The following is a 19,993-nucleotide window of genomic DNA, read 5'->3' on the forward strand; positions in this document are numbered from 1 at the left end:
AGCTTGTTGTTTTCAGTGGGGGCAGGGGGTAATTGGAGATGCACATGTGGAGTCCCGGTGATTCAAGACCTGGGTCTGAACCTCCTCCTGCCAACTGGTGGTGTCAGAGGTGACAGCAAGAGGCAGGACAGGTGACCAGTTTCTGTGCCCACCCTCCCTGTGCCCCCAGCCCCGCTCTGCCAAGGAGCTGAGGAGCTGATGGTGGGAAAATATCCATTAGCAGAAAGAACAAATAGAAAGACAGCCCAAAAATGGGGACTTGCTCGAAGGCCCCCGGCCCTCATTTCCATGTGAGCTGCTGGCTCCTTGCCAGTGTCCTCCTGCCTCCCTTTCTACATGGAATCCCCAACAGCCGTGTTCAGATGGCGCAAGGCACCCCCACCCACCTCGCTAGCTCAGGGGCCTCTTTGTAGCTTCAGATGGACTCGACGAGGAGGCATCTGTAGGGGTTTCAGATGTCCCTGGTGGTCAGATGGTCAGTGATGACAGTGGTCTGGGAAAACTTATTTGGAAAACTGACCTCTTGGATGTGTGGAGATGGAAGTTGGGTTAGAGGGGTTGGGTCTGTGCCTTATCATTCCTGTGTGAGAGGAGGTCTCCCAATGAGGATATAGACCGCAGTGTCCTGGAGCCTGGCTGATGAGTGTGGGGACCCTGGGGGCGGTTGAGAGGGGACTGGGTTGGGGTGTGGAAGGGAATATTGGCAGTTCTATTCCTCTCCTGCAGGAAGCATCTCTCTGTCCATCGAGGACCCTTCTCTGTGATGAGACTCACCTTTTTTCTCCCCCCCTAAGATATTTATTTATGGCTGCGGTGGGTCTTCATTGCTGAATGCAGATGTTCCCTAGTTTGATGCGTGACCTTCTCATTGCAGTGGCTTCTCTTGTGGTGGAGCATGGGCTCTAGGTTGTGTGGGCTTCAGTAATTATGGCACACAGGCTTAGTTGTCCCATGACATGTGGTACTTCCCAGGATACTACCAGGGATCAAACCCACGCTCTTCTGCATTGACAGTCAGATTCCCAACCACTGGACCACCAGGGAGATCCGAGACTCACCTCTTTGCTGAGACTCAGAGGAGGCTATTCTGTGTGGCCCAGTCACTCCCACAAGCTTGACACACATGCTAGCTGTGGGCCCTGTGGTTTGAGCACAGTGTTTTTACGGCACACTCACCCCCTGGATGGGTCTGAGTGCTGAGCTGCTGCTGTGGCCTTGGACTTCCAGCCAGCCCATCTGGGAGGATACTCACTGTCTACTCCAGCCCTGCCACACACCACAGACCTCTGTGCGGTGAGCTTGGAAACAGACTGACTGACCTTGGGATCTCCCTAGAAAAGCCAGCCCTTGTTAAAAAGTCTGAAGCTTGTTAAATGAAACTTGAGTGAGCAGGCCCCTGGAGCTGGAGATGAAGGACAAGCCACTTGTCATTTTCTGCAGGTAACAGGGTCAGGGGCCTGATGGTGTTGAGGGGCAGCAGACCCCGATGTACCAGCAATACTACTGCTCCAGACCCTCTACACCAGTCTGTGTGTTGCTCTTGCCCAGCAGAGGGTTTTATGACAAGGAGGGGCTGGAAGCATCCGCTTGGGTCGGAGGACAGACCCTGCTCCTAGTGAGAGGTCCTTTCAGAAGTGGGGCGTGAGTTCCCCCCAGACCAAAGAGGCTTCCTATGTCCTGGCAAGAACTTTTGGTTTTCTTTATTTAAAAAACAAAGCAAAACAAAACTCAAGAATGTTTCACAAAGTGAAAAAGAATTTGAAGGATGAGAGGCGATTGGACAAGTTGGGAGCTCTTTGGAGGCACAGAGGGGCTGGGGGCCTGGCTCCCATAGCATCTTCCCGCATCAACACTGGGAGAGGCTGCTAGTACCCGGGTGGCACACGTGGCCTCTGCTGACCAAGGGCATCTCGTGTTTGAGGCAGGAAGGTGTGTGTTTATTCCCATCCTCTGTTAAATATTTCATGCAATGGCAGACTGAATGCGCATTCCCGAATTGAGCTGAACTTGGGGATTCGTTAGGGCTTCCCAGGTGGTGCTAGTGGTAAAGAAATCGCCTGTTAATGCAGGAGACACAAGAGATGCAAGTTCGATCCCTGGGTCGAGAAGATTCCCCAGAGAAGGAAATGGCAACCCACTACAGTATTCTAGCCTGGAAAATCCCATGGACAGGGGATCCTGACAGGCTACAGTCCATGGGGTTGCAAAGAGTTGGACACAACTGAAGCGACTTAGCACACACGTGCTTGGGATTCATTGGGAGCAAGCCTACATGTGGAGGGAGGGTGGGGAGGGGGCAGCTGGCTGCCCGAAACCCCCAGCTGCACTTCCCTGGACTGGCAGAGGTTCTTGGCCACTCTGAGGCTGGGCAGAGAAGTGGTTGGAATGTTGGGTTCTCTGCTCAGCCACTGTGTGGCCTCAGGCAGGTCATGAACCCTCTCTGAGCCCTGGCTTCTCCTCTTCTGCACTATATGGAGAGGCACCCCGGACTCAGCCTGCTGTGGGGCATGAAGACAGAGACACCGCAGAGCTGGCCCGTACTGACCCAAATGAGGGCTTCTAGGGCTGATGCTTCCCGAGGGGTTGGGGGCTGCTCCCAACCCCTCCTTCAGGGGCAGGTTTCTAGAGTGAAAAAATCCATGCCGGGACCCATCCGGCCTTACAGAACCTCGGAGGTGTTGACAAGCACCATTCCTCTTTAAAGCACTGTCAGCTGACATAGAGAATGTAACAGCGGTCAGTCGCTGCTTCTCCCTGCTGTCCTGACTTGGGGCTTCCCTTGTGGTTCAGCTGGTAAAGAATCTGCCCACAATGCGGGAGACCTGGATTTGATCCCTGGGTTGGGGCGATCCCTCGGAGAAGGGAAAAGCTACCCACTCCAGTGATCTTACCTGGAGAATTTCATCAGTCCATGGAGTCGCAAAGAGTTGGTCACGACTGAGCGACTTTCACTTCACTTCCTGAAGTGCATTCTGGACAAGAGTTAGCTCATCCCAGGGGCTGGCTGGCTGGCCAAGTGGGGGGAGGGGTAGCCCACCGCCAGGCTGGGGTCACAGGCCTTCAAACAGGCACTCGCCATGTGGGGTAGAGGGGCGGGGACAAAGGAGCAATTTCCCATCTAAGGTCTAAGGGGTGTTTCTTAATTTTTCCATAGCAAAGGAGAGCTGTCTGCATTTCCAAGGGAGGAAATTACTGGTTTTTCCCTCTATTTGGGAAAGATGTGTTTCCCTGATTAAAATTCAACAGCCCAGGGGTTCTACTTAAGATTCAAAAGCAATTCCCACACTGAAGTGATGGCAGGGGGCCTGAGGACCCTCCAGAAGCTCTGTGGATCCCTTTTCGTGATCTCAGGGCTTGTTCCTTGGGTGGTTCTGTCTGCGGAAAGTATACGGAGCCATAAGTACACTACCAATGTGTTCACTGTTCTCTGTGTATTCTCTATGTTGGGTTTACCTGGTGGCTCAGAGGGTAAAGAATCCACCTTCAATGTAGGAAACCCAAGTTTGATCCCTGGGTCGGGAAGATCCCCTGGAGAAGGGAATGGCAACCAACTCCAGTATTCCGGGCTGGAGAATTCCATGGACAGAGGAGCCTGGTAGGCTGCAGTCCATGGAGTCACAAAGAGTCCAACACGACTGAGTGACTAACACACACACACACACACTGTCTTTATTTCGGTAAAATTTGCATCAAAAGGGATTCCTTGGAAGTGACATAACATGCACGGTTTGACTGCTGTTACGTAAGAGTTTACAGACGACTGGGTGTGTGACACAGAGGGCTGTGACACAGAGGCAACAGTGGCCCGTCCGTAAGGCAGTGCCCACTTGGTGGGTTGATCTTGGAGACCATCCAGGCTGCTGGTCCTCCACAAGCTCCTGGCCATATCCTGCTAGCCCAGCACTCTCCAGAGGGGTCTGGTCATGTCGGAGGGTGGCTTGGAAAGAAGTGACATCCGCATGGCTGTGCCTGAGGTACTGGCCATCACTCTGAGCTCACCTGTGCAAAGAGCTCACCTTCTGATTATTAATGTCATAGACACTTTCTCAGGGACCACTACACGCCAGGCACCATTGCACACGCAGGACTTGGTGCTTCAGAAGATGGCTCTGCTTATGTCTTCCTGAAGCTGAGGGGTCAGGAGGCAAAAGGAGGGGTGCATTGGGGGGCAGGTATCAGATTTCAGGCTCCCCTTGGGCATTCGGTTTGCGGCTGGCGGGTAGGCACTGTCTTTAGAAGTAGCCTGCTCAGAGTGTCCTTCATTCCCCAAATGCAGAATGTCCGGACAGGCTCTTTCTGAATTGCTAACGTTGTAAGGGTAACTCGCTGCAGGCATAACTGAGAGCCTTCAGTTTTTGCTTCATGCAAACTGTTAGCAAGCATCTTTATCTCCGCTTTTTATAGATAAATACAGCCCCACCAGGCGGGTGCTGAATGGACTATGGATGTTCTGAACGTATCTCAGTTCCCCTCGGAAAGGATTTGTTTTTGTTGTTCAGTTGCTCCTACTCTTTGTGACCCCATAGACTGCAGCATGCCAGGCTTCCCTGCCCTTCACTGTCTCCTGGAGTTTGCTCAGATTCATGTCCACTGAGTGGGAGATGCTGTCCCACTATCTCATCCTCTGTCCCCTTCTCCTTTTGCCTTCAGTCTTTCCCAGCATCACAGTCTTTTCCAATCACTCGACTCTGCATCAAGTGGCCAAAGTGTTGGAGCTTCAGCTCCAGCATCAGTCCTTCCAATGAATATTCAGGGTTGATTTCCTTTAGGATTAACTGGTTTGATCTCCTTGCAGTTCAAGGGACTCTCAAGAGTCTTCTCCACCACCGCAATTCAAAAGCCTCAATTCTTCACTGTCCAGCCTTCTTTATGATCCAAATTTCACTACCTGACTACTGGAAAAACCATAGCTTTGGCTACACAGACCTTTGTCAGCAAAGTGATATCTCTGCTTTTGAATATGCTGTCTAGGTTTGTCATAGCTTTTCTTCCAAGGAGCAAGTGTCTTTTAGTTTCACGGCTGCAGTCACCATCCACAGTGATTTTGGAGAAAGGATTAGATCGTGGAAAAGTCACCTCCAGTTGGCTTCATTTTCATGACCTCAGCGGGGTTTATGGAGAAAGTCTTTATGGGTTTACGCTCATGGTTTTCCTTCCTAATACCCGCTGGGCAGGGCACAGGGTCTGTCAACCAGTTCTGAGTTTAGTGGAGCCATGGAATCATTTGAAATGCTACGGTGTGTCTTAAGCTCTCCTTACAAAACACAGCATGCTTAGCAAGGGCATTTGTAAAGCAAAACTCTGGAAAATGAATCTTGCTTCTCACAGACTGCTCTTGAACACCAAACACAAGCCAGGCAGGATGATCCTTGGGCGCCCTTGGGCCTGTGGGGCTGTGGGGATTCTCAGTCAGGTCTGCTCCTCCTCTGTATTGGGCTTCGCTTCTCCCGCAGATGCTCCGTCCTCCCATGCCCTGGGCACCTGCTCTAGCCATCCTTCCAACAATAGTATTTCCTCTAACTGCCGGGGCATGACTAGGCTTTCAGCCAGAACCAGACATCACATTGTACTTTTGTCCTTTTCCCCATGAAGACCCCCTCCACATCCCCATGATGTAAAGCATCCAGGGCTGTGAGACAGACTGGCCCCAGCTGGCTGGAAACTATGGGTTTCCATCTGCTGCCCCCACAGTGCCGCAACCCCCAACTCAGCAGCACATTTGCTCCAGCGCTCCTGCAGTTGGAGGTCAAGGGACACTCCCACTGGTGGTCCCCGTCTTCTCGCTTCAGGCCTTCCCATCTGAGAGGATGCTAGCAAAGCTCCCCCACTGAACCCAGGGTCTAAGCAGTTTCCTTCCCTGTGATGGGTGGGCCCAAGGCACTGTCATCTCTCTGTCTTGTCTCTTTCTCTGTCTCCCCGTCTCTCCCGTCATCCCGGGTCTGGGTTTTGACCTGCCTTCGGGGCTGGACCTTCTAAGGACAGAGCACGCATGCCCTGTGTGGGGCTGATGGGCCCTCGGTGGCCCTTCCTCTTGGGAGGTTTATGTGCTTACAGTCCCCTGAGTGCTCACCGGCCCGATCCAAAGAGCAGCCCAGGATCAGCACTTGTGTAAACAAGTGCCCTCTAGACATGGAGGAGGCGGTTTATCCATTGTACCAAAAGCTGGGCCGAGCAGAGGTTCCTCTGGGAAGTAGGGCAGGGGGTGGAGCGGGGTGGGGTAGAGCATCTCAATTTCATGTTTCTATATGGGGATCAGACACCAGACTCTGCAGTCAAGGACGAGCTCGTTACATAAATACAGGGATGCACCTGGGGAAGGAAATGGCATCCTGCTCCAGTGTTCTTGCCTGGAGAGTCCCATGGACAGAGGAGCCTGGCAGGCTACAGTCCATTGGGTCACAAAGAGTCAGGCACAATTGAGTGACTAAGCACAGGGATGCATTTGTGTTCGCCAACTCGCTCACACACTCGACTCTAACAGGAGTGCCCCCATTGGCTCCCCAGCCCTCAGCCAGTGCAGAGCACGCCCAGTCTTCCCATCCTGGCCTCTGTGGGTCCAGGGTGGAAGCAGGTGGATGCTTCCTGGACTTCTGAGTCCAGTGTCCCCTTCCAAAACCTTCAATCCCAAATACAGGTCTGTCGTTTTAAAAGAAAAGCAGGTTTCTGATACAAACGCGGGGCCCGAGAGGGTGGACCGCACACAAGGACACTTCTTGGCCAGCCAGCTCTGTGTCATGTCACGCACGCTCGCTGTCCCTCCCCGTCCCCTTGGGAGCCCACGCCCCTCCTAGGAATGAGCTGGGAGGCAGATAACTCCTTTGGCTCCAGGTGTGTTGGTTTAGCCCGGGGTCCACAGTCAGACCCCCAGTTCCAAGCTGGTGGCTGTAAATGACAAGACCATGGTCTATACCCCTGTCTGTCTGCCTTTTCCCCTGAAAGGCTGACGCTTCCCCCCAGCTCCCAGACTCAGGTCTGTTCCTGGCATCCTGGCGTGGGCATCACAGCCTGTGTGAGCTCCCTGGAAGTGTTACTATTATCCATTGCCCTCGTGTGGACCCCATCCTCAAGGGTCCCAAAGAGAGCAGCTCCCATGGCCCCTGCCCGAGGGGAGGGGCCTCACAGACCCCCCATGGCAAGACTGCCCTCAGGTGTCATGATCCAGAATGTACATGACCTCCAAGTGGCTGGTGGTCAACTCAGCCACCCCATACCTCCACAGGCAGCCCCGGTTTCCAGGGGACCAGCTGGGGGTTGGCTGGTTCTGAACTCGGGGAAGCACAGAGCTGAAGGAGGGTTTGCACTGGAGTAACCCCAAAGCCGCCTGCATCCCCCAGGAGACTGGTACTGAGCAGATGCCTGGCATTAGCACTCCCTCAATGATGTCACACCAGTCCCCTGGGATCCCCCTCCACAGAGCTCCCTCCCATGTGGACGGAGCCCACTCTGGAGCTCTACCCACTGGGGCGGGGGTGGTCCCTGCTGTCCCCCAGCTCTTCTATCTGTGTCCACGGCTGGGCAGGTGTAACCTATCAAGGTCCTTGACCCCCACCTTTGTCTTCTTTGGCTTCCCTGCTGTGTGTCTGTCCACCTGCCATCACTGACGTCCCAGTGGCAAGAATCTGACTCACCTGCAGACCTGAGCGGTTCTTCCAGGTGTCCCCCAACCTGTCCATCTGCCACTTGGTCCCTTGCCCCCAGGATGACTGTCTCAGGCCTCCCTGGTGACCGCCACTCCCCATAATGAGTCAAGTTGCAAGGCTGCAAGCTTCCTGCCCTTTGCTTCTCTCGGCCTGATTAAAAAGTCCTCAGGGACTGACTCCCCATTCAAATCAGGGAAGCGCCTGGTGACAAGTGGGGGGTTGTGGTTCCCATCTGTGAAAGAAGAGAGGCCACTGGAAGAAGATGCTGAGACCTAGACCCAAGCTGGGGTTTGAGTAAACATAGGTTTGGGGCCTGGGGAGTGACTAGGGGCTCGTCAGGTACCCCAAAGGCCCTGTCCTCATCAGGCCCCTTTCAGCTCTGCATGGGGAACCAGAATGCTGAATTTGCCCGATTCTGATCATTTAAGGGCATGTCCTGGGAATGTTTCTCAGGGACTGAGAAGTGTCCCTGAATTAGGAATCTTCAATGAATCCAGTTGCCTCTATTTGATTCCTTTTTAAAAAACAAAATTTATTTATTTGACTGTGTCAGGTCCCACTGTGGCACGTGGGATCTTTTAAGATCTTCAACCATCTGCTTGAAAAGAAGTAACGTGACTCTGTCTGGCATGTGTAATTCTTTTTTTGTCCTTTCACAAGGCTCTTTGATGGAGATTTGGCAGAAAGTCCAAAGCAATGTGGTATAACTGCAAAATGATAAACTTTCAATTAGTAATGAATTATTAGCATATGAAACATTTAATTACAAATGTGGATAAGTTCTACATAAATAATTTATACCAATATAGATTTTAAATAGATAAGTTATATGGATTCCTCGTACCTGAGATCAGGGGTTCCCAACCTCTGGGATCTAACGCCTAATGATCTGAGGTGGAGCTGATGTAATAATAATATCAACAGCAATAAAGTGAATAATAAGTGTAATGTACTTGAATCATCCCCAAACCACCCCCTACCCCCTAGTTTGTGAAAAAAATTGTCCTCCACCAAACTGGTCCCTGGTTCCAAAAAGGTTAGGGATGGCTGCCCTAGGTGATGTCCAGGAAAGGGCTTTGTAAAGGCTACAGCATTATACACCCACTGGTACTTATCGCTAATATAACCCATGAAATGCAACTGAGAAAGTCGGCAGAGGCATGTCCATCAGCAGATGAATGGATAAGAAAGCTGTGGTACATATACACAATGGAGTATTACTCAGCCGTTAAAAGAATTCATTTGAATCAGTTCTGATGAGATGGATGAAACTGGAGCCGATTATACAGAGTGAAGTAAGCCAGAAAGAAAACACCAATACAGTATACTAACACATGGCACAGATCGGACACTCAGAGGGAGAGGGAGAGGTGGGATGATTTGGGAGAATGACATTCTAACATGTATACTATCATGTGAACTCAATCGTGTTTGGGAATGCATGTAAGAATTAAAGATTTTAAAATTTAAAAATACTGACAGGAGGTCCATTTTCTTGCCCAGAACTCAGCATTTTTATAAATACTGTGGAGTGAAAAACCTTGCCTTTGGCCTTGGTTCTGCAGTTACATAAAATAATGTGTGTTTGCCTCTATAGCACTGGGGAGAGAACCATTATGTCCTGGGATGGCTGGAAATGAACGTGATCCTTTTTTCACAGGATACAAGACCCTTTTGAAGGGCATTTCTGGAAAGTTCAACAGTGGAGAGCTGGTGGCCATCATGGGTCCTTCTGGGGCTGGAAAGTCCACACTCATGAACATCCTGGCTGGATACAGGTGAGCAGACCCTCAGCCTGAGGTCTCCCAGGGGCCAGCGGCTTTGATGGGCCACTCCATCACTTTTTAAGGCTCTGGGAAGCCTCAGGGGAGTAGCATCTGTTTGGTGAATGCAATCATTTTTCAGCTCACCCCATACCCACACTCCTGCCCAGACTGCCCAGCACCATCCTGGAGCCACGTGTGGCAACCTGGAGACAGGTCTCCCAGGCTAGTTCCCTGGGAAGCCAGTTGATCCAACCCATTCCTTGGAGAAAAGAAGGGACCCACCCCAGGGCCCACGGTCATAGTAGTGGGCTGGATGAAGATGGAGAGCAGGTGTAACCTCACTGGTCTCCATAGACTCTCTGTGTTTCTGTTCTTCGTGGCATCAGCGAGGCAGCACTGGATAAGGTGGATCCTAGCAGGATGCCTGTGGCTCCCTCTACCTCCCTGGGCTGCGATGATGCACCAGAGTTGTACTGGACAGTAGAGATGCCCAGTGCGTCTAAGTGGGGGAGTGAGTGTGGCTGGTGGGGCCATGCCCCTCCGTCTCCATCGCATACCCAGGATGCCGCACCTCCACTGTGCTCTGAGAGAACAACTCCCCATCTGCTCAGTCTAGTGGGTCCAGGGCCCAGATCCCCTCCTCTTCTCTGAGCCACCTGGGCCCAGAGAGCCTGTACTGGTCCTTCCCAGTCAGCATCAGATTCATGCTGCCCTCAGGAACTGGTTCTGACCTACCTAGTGGTCCCACCCTGGGCTGCAGAGCCTTGGCCTTTAGGGGATTTGATATAACCGAGGCTACACACAGGATTGTTCATATGCTCATCTTATAACCCTGCAAAGCCGGGGGCGTGCATGGGGCTTCATGTCCACAGGTAGGAGCATCCATGTATTGGTTTGGTCTGTAGGCACCTGTAACAAACGTGAGATCCCAGAGAGGCCCACACTTGTTCTCCCCTCCCTTTCCACACTGGGCCTTTTCTTCTTGGGGTTCCTTCCTCTGAGCATTGATCTGGGCTTCCCGGCCATACCCACCTTGGTGTCCCTCCTGGGCCAGTTGGATGATGCTGGGAGGGGCTGTGGTCTCCCCCTTCCCTCAGCCTTGGAGGAGGGGGAGGCGGTGCAGGAGGGGCCGGGCTGACACGTCCTCTCGCTGACCCTGCAGGGAGACCGGCATGAAGGGTGAGGTCCTCATCAATGGGCTCCCTCGGGACCTGCGCTGCTTCCGGAAGGTGTCCTGTTACATCATGCAGGACGACCTGCTGCTGCCGCACCTGACCGTGCAAGAGGCCATGATGGTGAGCGTCCTGGGGCCTGCAGCCCCACACCTGACTACCCCCATACCCTGCATGAGGCGGAGCGGCGCCTGAACCCCGCCCTCCCCTGCGTCTGCCCCCCACCCTCCACATGAGGCAGAGTGGCACAGGCACCCCACTTTCACACAGAGTTGTGACCCCGCGTGCTGTGTGGACTCACCCAAGGCAGCCCCCCAAGCCCCTGTAGACCCCGGATGGCAAAATCGAGGCCAGGTTTCTGAGAAGGTGATTGACCTGGCTGATGTGGGGGCCACTGCCAGGGTGACCTCAGTCCCAGGCCCACGAGTCGAGGGTCTTTTCTCCCCATTGGTGTTCTATGGCTTTGGCCAAAGTTCCAGGCAGTCTGGTGCCTGGATTAGGGCCCTGAGGGTCTCGTCCCTCTGACTCACCTGCCTGCCAGGTGGGTATAAAACATGTGTTTGCTGCTCACTCTCTGGGTCTCAGGCCCCCACACACATAGTCGAGCAAGGTCATCAGACATGTAATCCTACACAACAACACGAGAAAGGGTGCCTTGGAGAGTTTAGCGGTTAGCCCGGGCATCTTGTACAGCGGGGTCTAGGATGGCCTGGCAAGGGTACTCTTTCAGCAGACCATGACCTAGCACTGTGCCAGGTGGACAGGGACCACACTGACTCGCTGTGGGCTATGGAAGCTGCTAGGGTGCCTCCCAGCCAGGAAGTCAGTGGGCAGCCCTTGTCCATGATGGAGCATGGGTCGGTGGGGCTGCCTCCTCATCTGCGGTGCAAGGCAGCGCCTGGTCTCCAGGCCTCTCCTGGCACACTGGGGACCTTCCCAGCTAGTCTACCTCATGCTCGGGCAGTAGACAAGCATTCACCATGGATTTCCACAAGAGAGGTCTTGCCTTGCATGCCTGACACACACGGGGCCAGGCTTCATCTCTAGGAGGTCACAGAGGGGTGGATGCCCAGCATTTTGGCTGAAGGGCAATTCCAGGGGATCCTCAGTTCAGCAGAGAGAAGCAGAGAAGGTGTTGGGTAGGTGGTCTGCCTTCTAACCTGCTGCCCCAGCAGCCCTAAGCGCCCAGCAGCCTGACCATGTAGCCCCTCTGGCCTCCCAGTGGCTATTCTCATGGGGGCATGGGCTGCTCAGGAGGAGTTTGCAAATAGGATGGTGAGGTTGGGAAATACATGATTTCTACTTACCCTGTGAATTCCCGCATTGTCACTTCACCTTCATCTGGGGCCACCAGAGCTTCATTCCCTGGTTACTTGTTTGAGAAACTCCACTTCGATTTCTAGCTCTGTCACCGCTTTCTTTTGAAAACGAGACCTTCGCCTCGTTGTCTTCCCCCTAACCTGTCTCCAGGTTCTGCTGGGAAATCCATTTATTTTTCAGAATTAAAATCAATTACATTTTTGTTTTGAGAACTTCATGATCTCTTTGATAAATACTGTGAAGTTAATGAAAAATGATTAACTGAGTAAATGAGTTATTCTCAGTTAATGAGAAAGGATGGCCTTCCCAGGTGGTGCTAGTGGCAAACAACCTACCTGCCAATGTAGGAGACATTAAGACACTTGGGTTTGATCCCTGGGTCGGAAAGACCCCCTGAAGGAGGAAATGGCAACCCACTCCAGTATTCTCGCCTAGAGAATCCCATGGACAGAGGAGCCTGGCGGGCTACAGTCCATAGGGTCGCAAAGAGTCAGACACAGCTGAGGCAACTTAGCACACTGGTGCACAATGAGAAAGGATCCCTTGTACTCTGCAGGGTCCTGTCCCGCACGTTGGCCACGAGCCCTTGGTGGTGCCCTTCCATGCGCTGCTTCTGACCCTCCAGGCAGCCTGAGACATGACACCCAGAGTCACATGGCTGGCGGCTGCTCCAGCCTGATTCTGGGAGCTCAGCCTCTCAGCCCCTCACCCCTGCACCACAGTCTCTTGCGGGGCCACTGGGCAGCCTCAGTAGCTCACCAGGTGGGCAGGTTCTGACCTCAGTGCTATGCCAAGGAGGAGACTGAAGTCCTTGCTTCCCGAGGTCCCAGGAATCGGCAGGAAGCTGGCCATGGTGATGGCTACTCAAGCCTTCGCCAGACAGGGTCAGGGGCCCCGTGTGTGCTAGCAGGCGGGATATCAAACCACACAACAGGAATAACAAAACTAGACTCTCTGTATGTGGTTGTCGTTCAGTCACTAAGTTGTGTCCGACTCTTTGCGACCCCATGGACTGCAGCACGCCAGGCTTACTTGTCCTCCACCATCTCCTGGAGTTTGCCCAAACTCATGTCCATTGAGTCGGTGATTCCATCCAACCATCTCATCTTCTGCCGCCCCCGTCTTCTGTTGTCTTCAGTCTTTCCCAGCATCAGGGTCTTTCCCAGTTAACTCCTTTTATGTACCACTTGCCAATTTCTGTGGTGTAAATACTCCCATTGTGGACAATGGCAAGCCATCAGTGGTTTCACAGGTGGCTTTGTGAAATTCCTGACAGTGATCTTGAAGCCTCCAAAGCCTGGAGAGTCCACATCGCTCAGTTGCCCACATCTAACTTCCCTCAGGGACCAGCAGAGAATCCGCTGAAATGACTGAAAGCATCCCAGGCCTCACTGCTCTCCGGGACCTTCCTTAGTGAAGCCGAGGGAGGTGGGGAGCCCGGACCTCTGTGGGTTTCCTCTGTTATCGGCAGCTCAGCCCCTGGGGCCCTGGGGCTGCCGTCGCTGAGTTAGGTTGTCTTGCTGCTGGCCATCTGTTCTGATCCGCACTGCTGCTCTTGTCCCCTTCAGGTATCTGCACACCTCAAACTCCAGGAGAAGGACGAAGGAAGAAGGGAGATGGTAAGTGTCTGCTTGGGTCACGTGAAATCCCCTTGGCAGTCACATGTGGAGGGGCCTCTGGGGACTGACTTGGCTTGTGACTTGGCGCCTGGCTGTTTTTGTTGGGGGGTCAGTGGCATAGCAGTGTGCCCTTGGACTGGCACACGACTTGAATGCCCGTGCTGCCACAAGATAGATGTCGCAGCTCACGGATGGAGCCAGGACACGGGCTTGAGGAGCCAACTCAGGCTTAGACCCAGCACTCTGCCCCTTTTAGTTTCTGATACACTTTATACTCCATTGTTTTTGATAAAACACTAACAGTGAAGATGGTTAGTCATCCATTTAAAAATAACCAGCCTCCACTCCTACACACTTGCAAGAAGAAATTTGGTTCTTACCTGTTATTAATCAGTCTTTTAAAAATAACACAAGCAAGTTTCTGAGATGACAGAGATCTTGTGATCCTTTTCATTGCTTTTTTGCCTCCCTGAAACCCCAGGGAGCCAAAGAGTGTTGGGTAAACAGACCCAGCGGGGAGCACCAGAAGCCCCCACTTAGTGGAGAGGCCTGTTATATTTACCTACTGTCTAAGACAAACCCAACTCCCTTCCTCTCCACCCCATGGCTGGCACTGGTGGGAGTTCCAATGTAAGATGGGATTTGGTGAAATTCTACTTTTATTATATTATCCTGTCTTCCTGTGCCTGTAGGGCCACAGGCCAGCAGCAGAGACAGTAAGATCCGTGGGGTTGGTGCCAACAATGCGACTTGGCTCTTTATGTGTCCATGCAAAATGGAATGAGTTCAGTTGAGTCGCTCAGTCACGCCCAACTCTGCAACCCCATGAACCACAGCATGCCAGGCCTCCCTGTCCATCACCAGATCCCGGAGTCCACCCAAACCCATGTGCATCGAGTCAGTGATGCCATCCAACCATCTCATCCTCTGTCATAGAAAACAGTCACAATGTCAGCAGCAACGGGATAGTTGATAGGATGTGATGTAAACCTCCTTGGGTTTCCCAGGTGGCACTAGTGGTTGAAGAACCCACCTGCCAATTGAGGAAGCATAAGAAATGCAGGTTCAATCCCTGGGTTGGGAAAATCCCCTGGAGGAGGAAATGGCAAACTTCTCCACTATTCTTGCCTGGAGAACCCCATGAACAGAGGAGCCTGGCAGGCTACAGTGCATGGGGTCACACAGAATTGGACAGGACTGAATGGCTGAACCTGCACGCAGCACAAATGACCTTGGAGCCTGGTGTGTCTTTAGGGGCCCTCCTGTCCCTCCCTGTGCCCTCCTCTCCCAACCCCCCCCTTCAGAAAGCTGAGGATTCGGGTGGGAATTCGAGAGGATGAGGAAATGGCACATCCAGGGTAGGGGAGCCCGATTTCTGTGAGGAGTGAAAACCCCTCCTCGCAGATGCTTCGCGTGGACTCTGGTTCTGTAGCTGAAAGGAATAAAATGGATGAACAGACCCCAGAGCACAGATGTGGGGAAAAAGCATGGGAGGCATGGGTGTTCCCACCACCACGCTGTTCTGAAGGGCGAGCCTCAGACACAGGCTAGCCCCCTGGGAGGATGGGTGAGCAGATGTGGGGGTTCAGAGGGTCTTGCTGGCATGGAGAGGGCCCTGAAGTGAAGCAGAACTAAGTCCATGAGGGGACCCTTCAGGCTGGGCCTCCTGGAAACCACTGGAAACCTGAGGCCAGGGCCTCCAGCGCCTGGGACTTTTGTCCATAGCTGCCTCCTGGAGGTGGGAAGCTAAGTGTGATGCTCTCATTAATGTCTGAGCTCCCAGAACAGATGCGATCCATGAGTAAGAGGGTGTGGGATGGTTTGCCTGCAGCGTGGTCCGGGGTACCAGCCTTTCCAGGTGGGAGAGGGAGCCGGGAGGGAGCGTTTGCTGAAGGGCGGGGGCGAGGAGCACGTGTGTGCCTCTCAGCTGACTCCACAGAGGAGCACCCACAGCCAGGCCTTCCGCCCTGCACCCGCTCTGTCTGTCAAGTCCCGACCGGTCCTCCTCGTCCTCAGCAGGGTCCAGCTCCACCCACCCCCAGAACCATCAGCAGGGCTGTGTGATTGTCCAAGGAGAGGACAGGCCCTGACTCATTTCCCTCCAGCCCCATTGTGTCCCTGGGTCCTGGTTGTTTACTTCTCGAGGAAACATAACAGACTGGAATGTTCCAGCAGGTAGTGGAATGTTGCCCACTCAACCTCGTTTCCCAGAAAAGTGGCCCCAGCCTCGAGAACCCCCCAGTGAGGGGCCTTCCTCAGGAGTGAGGTCTCCCAGGAGGGGACATTGTTCTTTCTGATTCACTTTAAAACAAAACCAGCCTGCAGGGCGTCACTCCTGAGAGAATCCTAGACAAGATGCCTGCACGCAAGGGAAACAGGAGGTGCTGACCTTGGCCTCCGCCTCCAGCATCCTTCCAGTGGGGCAAAGTGCAAGTAGGGAGTGGGTGGTCTTCCTCCTGAACCTTTGGACTGGATTCCTGGAGACCGCTGCAGCCATGTCATCCTGGGAAGGCCAGTGGACTAAAAGCGTTCCTGAAAGATGGCCTTTTCTGGGCAGCCTCTTTGCGAGGTTCCAGGATGGCGTGCCTCAGTGGCTGTATGTTCTGGATGAGGTGGTGGAGCTGGATTTAGGGCTCAGCAGGGGAAAGGCCAAGTAGGATTCAAATGCAGATCTGTCTGACCTGCCTGCTTCCAGCTCATGGAGCAGGAGCACCCTGGGCCTTCCCATCACCAAGGCCACATTGTGTCCTGACCGCGCAGAAGTAATTCAAGAGCCAGAGTGGAAATTTTCCTCCTCGAGTTCCTTCTCCTTGAGGATGACCTCATCTCCCTAGAGAAGTTGCTGGACTAGGGTCTACCTGCTGCCACCGTGGGCTAGGACAATGGTCCAGTGAATTCTGGCAGGACCTCTGTGACAGGTTGCCTCACACCCACTGAGAGGTGAACCTGACAAGGAGCCCAGAAGGGCAGCAGCTGACCTCTGCCTTCTTGTGGCCACCTCCAGAAGACACTAGGATGGACCCCGAACACTGACCGCTGTGGATGAAACTGATGAACGGTTTACACCGAACTTTTCTGACCTTCCTGCTCCCTGAGTCCATCCCGGATCAGTGATGGGGGCAGCCAGGGAGGGCTGAGCGCACAGTGGGCTGTTTATACCTTGGTTCCCAGGCAGCTCCCAGGGGCAGTGTTACTAAGAAGGGTCACTAAGAGAAGCAGTGGTAGCTTTAAGCAGTGTCATTGCCTTACTGCTGAGTCAGAGACCTTCTTTCCCATTTACAAGTGTGGATGGAGCTCCATCTTTCTGGGAGACCTGGCCTGTGTGGTTGAGTTCACGGGAGCTATGTGCAGTAGCAATAGTGTCACTAACAGCTGTGGCCGAGTGAGTGCTTACCGTGTGTCGAGCATTTTATCTGTTATAGCGTTAAACTATCAGGGTGGCCCTCCCGTTTGTGCTGGTCAGAGACCCAGTCACTCGTCCACCTATGTGTCCATGGATCCAGCCTTTCTGCAGTGTTTACCCAACACCTTCTCGGCCCTGGCCCTGAGTGAGGCTCACACATGAAGGGACTTGCTAGGTTGCCAACCAGAGGCAGGACCAGGACGCCAGCCCAGGCTGGCCTGGCCCCAGCCCTGCCTCTCAGTCTCCTGGGTCTCAGCCTCCCCAATCAGGACATCAGGCCTGGCAACGGATGGGCCGATGCACAGTCCCTCCAGGTGTGTCTGGGAGTTGGGTGGGGAAGGGGATCAGGCTTCCACGTGGGCCCTGTAGGTGACAAGAAGTGGCAGGTGGTCTCTGATGCCACTCTGCTTCTGCTATCCCCCAGGTCAAGGAGATCCTGACGGCCCTGGGCCTGCTGTCTTGTGCCAACACACGGACCGGCAGCCTCTCAGGTGGCCAGCGGAAGCGACTGGCCATCGCGCTGGAGCTGGTGAACAACCCTCCGGTCATGTTCTTTGATGAGCCCACCAGGTAATCAGGCCCTGCCCTCCCTGCTGGCAAAAGGGGCCACCTCTCCGCCCGCCAAGGGGCTCAGGCCAGCCTGCACAGACACAACCAGGGCACTCTGAATGAGGGATCTGGTTGGGGCTCACAGACGTCTCACGGTGTCCCTTGACTTGCAGTGGCCTGGACAGTGCCTCCTGCTTCCAGGTTGTCTCCCTGATGAAGGGGTTGGCCCAGGGCGGCCGGTCCATCATCTGCACCATCCACCAACCTAGTGCCAAGCTCTTCGAGCTGTTCGACCAGGTATGTTGGCCCGCTGTCATTGGCCTGGGTGAAACCAAATCTGGGTACTCGTGGCTTAGTTCATGAGTGTGTCTTCATTTTTGAGTGGTCTTAGGTGTTATATTTCTTAAGACTTTGGTGCCATAAGCACTTCAGGTGGCAGGGCCAGAGGGGATAGGAAGAGCTGGCCAGTGTCCTCTCTCTAGGGTTAGTGTCCAGCCTCAGGGTCTTGGATGAGTCACTGACATTACTGAGGCTTCATTAATGGCCCCCCTGATGACAGAAGGGGGACACTTGCCATACAGACTTAGATAGCAGGTTGTGATATTTGTGCGGTATCATCTCCTTTATAAATCTTAGGCTTTTATATCATCCTGAGCAAAAAAAACCTCCCAAGGAATGCAGTGTGTAGAGCTCCAAAATCTGGCCTAAGCAAGAGCTTAGCATGAGGGGAAGAAAGGCAACAGAGTGAATAATTCCTGGTCATATGGTATCTCCCGTCTTTCCTGACTTATCGTGGATTTCCCTTTGAACTTTGAGTCCTTGGGAGGTAACATAAAGCTGTCCTGAGAGAGGAATTAATGGGTTAATGGATGAATGGATGGATAGGTAGATGGGTGGGTGGTTAGATGGTTGGGTGGATGTACAGATGGATGGGTGGGGTGGACGGATGGATGAGTGGATATATAGATGGATGGATGAGTGAGTGGATGATGGGGTGAATAGATGGATGGATGGACAGATGGGTGGATAGATGGATGAGTGGGTGTATAGATGGATGGATGGATGAGTGGATGGATGGATGGGTGGGTGAGTAGTTGAGTGGATCATTGGATGGATGGATTGAGAGTTTCTCTCCCTTTACAGAGGAAGGCAGAGTTGATGTTTTCCTTCTTATTTTTTTCAGCTTTATGTCCTCAGTCAAGGACAGTGTGTGTACCGAGGGAAAGTCTCAAACCTTGTACCATATTTGAGGGACTTAGGTCTGAATTGCCCAACCTACCACAACCCGGCCGATTTCGGTGAGTTGAGCCTTGACCAGCCAAAGGGGGTCTTTTTTATTCCTGGTGGGTTTCCACTCTTACCTGTAGCCTTCAAGTCAGAAATTACTTTAATATTCCACAGATAGCTCAAGTGCCGTCCTGAGGCAGAACTTTCAAGACCAAGTCAAAAGAGGTTTTCTTTCCTCCAGATGAAATACCTGGGACTACAAACAAGGGATCTGTTGTTAGGCCAGATATTTCCTGATACTTGACTGTGTGATGCTTCCAGTCTAAAGGAAGTTATTTCTAAAAAGAAATAACCTTTAACAAAATCCCTTTTGCATTGATTAATGCAGATGTTAAAAATTCAACTTAAATTTTAACCAAACACAACAAATTTTGACCAACGCAGTTTTGAACAAGACTGGGATCCCAGGGCTTCCCTTGTACTTCAGCTGGTAAAGAATCTGCCTGCAATGCGGAAGACCTAGGTTCGATCCCTGGGTTGGGAAGATCCCCTGGAGAAGGAAAAGGCTACCCACTCCAGTATTCTGGCCTGGAAAATTCCATGGACTGTATAGTCCATGGGGTCACAAAGAGTTGGACATGACTGAGCGACTTTCACTTCACTTCACTGGGAACCCAGGGCTTTCCTAGTAGTTCAGATGGTAAAGCATCGGCCTGCAATACAGGAGACCCAGGTTCAATCTCTGGGTCTGGAAGATCAACTACAGAAGGAGATGGCAGCCCAGTCTAGTATTCTTGCCTGGAAAATTCCATGGACAGAGAAGCCTGGCAGGCTACAGTCAGTGGGGTTGCACAGAGTCGAGCACGACTTAGTGACTGACACCCTGGGAGCCTAGAGCCCAGGTTAACGGTAGGGGCCGCTCCTCCTGACCCAGGGGCTGCAGCTTCTGGGCTTTGCAGCTCATGCTTTATGAGCTGCATGCTCGGTGCCCCCAGGGCTCCTGCTTTGGCCTTTCCTCTTGGCCAGGACCCTCCAGGGCACTGACACCAACATCCCAAGTCACTTCCCCACCAGATCTGCCCATTGCGCAGCCTGCGCGTTTATCTGCAGATGGCAACCTCTTTGTGTCCGGCACCTCTGGAACCATCTCCCGTCCTTCCATCAGGTCCACCACTTCTGCTCCCTGCTGTCCAAGTGCAAGAACTTGCAAGTTGCTTGCGTGCTTTTTCTTTTGAGCTTCGTAGTCACTAGACCACCAAGTGCTTGTACACCCCGACCCCGTCCCATCCTCCCCCTC

General features: G+C 53.1%; 1 protein-coding gene across 2 annotated transcripts in view; it reads left to right on the plus strand.

Annotated features, from left to right (window-relative positions):
- The window catches only part of ABCG1 (ATP binding cassette subfamily G member 1), a 66,849-nt gene that overhangs the window by 35,309 nt on the left and 11,547 nt on the right, over positions 1-19,993 (plus strand). For both annotated transcript variants that reach the window (XM_004003360.6, XM_004003359.6), the window contains exons 3-8: positions 9,301-9,418; positions 10,569-10,701; positions 13,467-13,517; positions 17,345-17,490; positions 17,643-17,766; positions 18,653-18,767. In XM_004003360.6, the coding sequence (XP_004003409.1) occupies positions 9,301-9,418; positions 10,569-10,701; positions 13,467-13,517; positions 17,345-17,490; positions 17,643-17,766; positions 18,653-18,767 (687 nt within the window). The remainder of the gene's footprint in view (positions 1-9,300; positions 9,419-10,568; positions 10,702-13,466; positions 13,518-17,344; positions 17,491-17,642; positions 17,767-18,652; positions 18,768-19,993) is intronic.

This window comes from Ovis aries, chromosome 1, assembly GCF_016772045.2.
Source record: "Ovis aries strain OAR_USU_Benz2616 breed Rambouillet chromosome 1, ARS-UI_Ramb_v3.0, whole genome shotgun sequence".
In the NCBI taxonomy this organism is placed as follows: Eukaryota; Metazoa; Chordata; class Mammalia; order Artiodactyla; family Bovidae; genus Ovis; species Ovis aries.